The 3,323-nt window shown below is 37.3% G+C and overlaps 1 protein-coding gene across 5 annotated transcripts; it reads right to left on the bottom strand.

Moving 5' to 3' along the window:
• Window positions 1-3,035, bottom strand: LOC114185915 (putative receptor-like protein kinase At4g00960). Of its 5 annotated transcripts, none has more exons than XM_028073870.1 (8): window positions 2,923-3,035; window positions 2,052-2,836; window positions 1,842-1,967; window positions 1,500-1,630; window positions 1,167-1,377; window positions 824-1,061; window positions 577-727; window positions 1-497 (listed from the first exon to the last, which is right to left on the bottom strand). In XM_028073870.1, coding segments are annotated over exons 1-8 (1,992 nt in total). In that variant the 5' UTR covers window positions 2,925-3,035; the 3' UTR covers window positions 1-149. The 5 variants fall into 5 exon arrangements, with proteins under 5 accessions (XP_027929671.1, XP_027929670.1, XP_027929668.1 ...); XM_028073869.1 differs by having other exon boundaries at window positions 1,500-1,633; XM_028073867.1 differs by having other exon boundaries at window positions 824-1,377.
• Window positions 3,036-3,323: the final 288 nt, after the last annotated feature.

The following is a 3,323-nucleotide window of genomic DNA, read 5'->3' on the forward strand; positions in this document are numbered from 1 at the left end:
CTTATAATTTGTTAGTTTAAAGAAACTGAATTATAGGAAAACATCCAGCCTTAGTAAAAACTAGAAAAAATACAAATTACATAGCTTCAACAACCTTGTACCACCATTCATCAGTGTTTTATGAATGTGTGTGTAGCACTGACCAGAATCTAACGAGGGTATAATTCAGTAATTGAAGCTTCATTCACTGATTCCTGAGCTGATCTTGCAGTGGATTGAGTTGATTTTGTTGCCCATGAATTATCATCCCATGACATGTTTGGGAGGCTTTCAGTTGCACTATCTATCAAAAATGCAGGTTTTTTAGGCACAGGGAGACTGATAGAACAACTGTTGAGCATGAGTGCAACGTTAGCCATGGTTGGTCTATTGTTTAAATCTTCTTCAACACACAGTAAACCAATGTGGATGCATCTTATCATTTCATTTTGTGAACTGTTCTTCAATGCTTGATCTATAATACTTGTAACTGTCCCCTCTCTCCAGTTTCTCCATGCCTGCAACAATTTTCTCAGATGCAATTAGTAAATTCGAGTTCCTCATTAGTTTTTTAGTATTCAGAAAAGTAACACTCACAAAGCTCAATAGATCTTCCCCATTCTTCTCATGACGAACACCATGGTTCTTTTGGCCACTTACAATCTCAAGAACCAGCACACCAAAACTAAAAACATCTGATTTCACTGAAAACTGTCCATGCATTATGTATTCTGGTGCCATGTATCCACTGCATAAGAATATGGACAACCTTAATTAGTAAAACATGACATGTTCTGCCTATGTACGATAATAGTTTTCTAACTGCTTCAGTTGCTAGACTTACTAGGTTCCAACAACTCTGCTTGTATTTTCTTGTGTGTGATCTGCAACAATTAATCTTGCCGTACCAAAATCTGATATTTTAGGAGTCATTTCTTCATCTAAGAGAATATTACTTGCTTTGAGATCACGATGTATAATGCGTAATCGTGAGTCTTGGTGAAGATAAAGAAGACCTCGAGCAATGCCTTTAATGATTTTGTAAAGTGTATCCCAATCCAATTGTGCTTTCTTTGTTGGATCTATTTGTGTCAAGCAATGAGTTTCAGAAGAGTTAGTATAGTTGGTGGTCTTTTTCATGAACAGAACTAAAGCAATAGAGAAAAACAAGAAAAGGTTAATAATACCAAATATGAAGAAATCAAGACTTTTATTAGGAACAAATTCATAAACAAGTAGCTTTTCTCTCCCTCGCAAACTAAAACCAAGAAGCCTGACTAAATTTCTGTGCTGAAGCTTAGCCAACAAAATGACTTCATTCTTAAATTCCAAGTCTCCTTGACCAGAATTCCTTGACAACCTTTTGACAGCAATCTCTTGTCCATTAGAGAGCTTTCCCTAAAAATATATATATATATCAGTACAAAGTAAATTTATTTGCAGTTCAGTTTGTTGGTAAATATACCATGTTTTGATGAACAGGTGAAGTATATCATAATACAAAATCAATGTTATCTTACCTGGTAAACAGCACCAAACCCACCTTCTCCTAATTTATTAGAATCAGAGAAGTTATTTGTCGCGACTAGTATTGTGTCCAAGTTGAATTGCAATGATTCAACCACTTCAATTTCATCACCGTCTCCATCTTCTTCTTCAAATGTGATACAAGCACAATTATAGTTAGTACAGGTAAAGAACATCAATTTCTGAAAATTTTGTTTCCTTTTTTGTTCTTTCTTTCTTTCTTCCAAATGCGGTGAGTCAGAGTTCCCATGCTTGGAACATTATTGTATTATGAGTCTATGATACAAGGACGTTGAAAATAGAAAGTATCAAATAAATAATACTTAGACACGTACCAGATGGAAGATTTTTCCTTGCTTTCCTTCTGATGTATCTGCTAATAACAATGAGCAGAACAAGAACAACGAGAACAGTTGGCAGAACTATGATGGTTGCAGTTCGCAAATAGTTGCTGTGATCTTCTGCAAAAAGAAAAATATGGCAAATTTGCTCAAAATATGTGAAAGAAACCTAAAGTTTCACACTAGTAATTACTTGAAAATTACCTTGGTGTGGGTGGAGTGAAGGTGATGCAGGTGGTAGTGCAGGGTCTAATATGGTAGTGGAGTCGTAGAAGGGGTAAATTTCAAATCTAACATTGCAACTGGGTCGAAGAACTACGGCACCAACCCTGTCTTTAGAAAGCTTTCGGATACTTGAGATACTCCAATCCAAGCAGTCACCGCAATCTTGGGTTGAGAGGTCAGGTGTACACTGCATAAGACCGTAAATGGTTTGAAAACTTGCAACAATTGCAGTGTCCGTGGCATACTTACGACGAGAGTCACCTCCTGCAGCTTTGTCTCTTAGATTTCTTAGTAACCCACCTAACACTTTATTGAACTCATCCACATCTGTTGCATTATTGACGTTGTGCATTTGATAGGAAGGAGAATACTCCATGGTGTGAAATATTGAGATGTTGGAATAGCGCACCATGCATTTCTCTTCCCACTTAATTGCCTCTTTCTGGTTTGGACAAAGCTGTGTGAGATTGGTTTGAGAGGAGTTGAGGCAGCTGCGACACTCGTCTGGCTTAACATCTCCTCTGCATAACCCTATGGCGTTTACTTTGTCTGTGCCCTGGCCTTGTAAGAAATTGTAGAAACCGTAGTTGATTTCTGTGTTGGAAGTGAGAGTGGATAAGAGGGTGCGCAGGTTGGTGTCGAAGGTGCTATTGGCTGTGAAGTTCACACTTGGAAAACAGTAGTTGGCGCTATGGAAATCTGGTGTGAACCCGGCTTCACATGCTGTCATTACGGCATGGAGCCAAAAGAGAAAGAAAAGCAACCTACAAGAAATAGTAACCAATGCCATTGTAAGCAAGTAAATTTAACAACTTCTGAGAGTGCCAAAGTCTTCATTTATAGCACACACATTCATTTACATGCAGAAAGTGTCTTCATCAACCATTGCCTGACCAAGAGGGTTTACTTGACAAGTTTTATCGATTTGTGTGATGTGTTGAGAAAATTAGTAATGGAACAATATACCCCAATTTGTCCCTCTCCTCCTTATTGGTGTGTGGAAAGCTTGAGTGCTACTACTTTGTTGTTTTGTTTTCATTATTTCTACTACACTTCGTCCTTCTGCTTTGTTTCCACTCATTTTCTTCCAACACAACCTTATCAACCACTATAAAGCAAGAGTCAATATTCATGTCAGCATAACCATGATCGACTTGCTTTGTTGATGCATATGACGACGGATTTAAGACTTTAAGTAAAAATTTAGAAGAATAAATATACAAAATTAGGAGAGACAAAATAATTTTTGTT

Source organism: Vigna unguiculata, chromosome 5 (genome assembly GCF_004118075.2).
Source record: "Vigna unguiculata cultivar IT97K-499-35 chromosome 5, ASM411807v1, whole genome shotgun sequence".
Taxonomy (NCBI): Eukaryota; Viridiplantae; Streptophyta; class Magnoliopsida; order Fabales; family Fabaceae; genus Vigna; species Vigna unguiculata.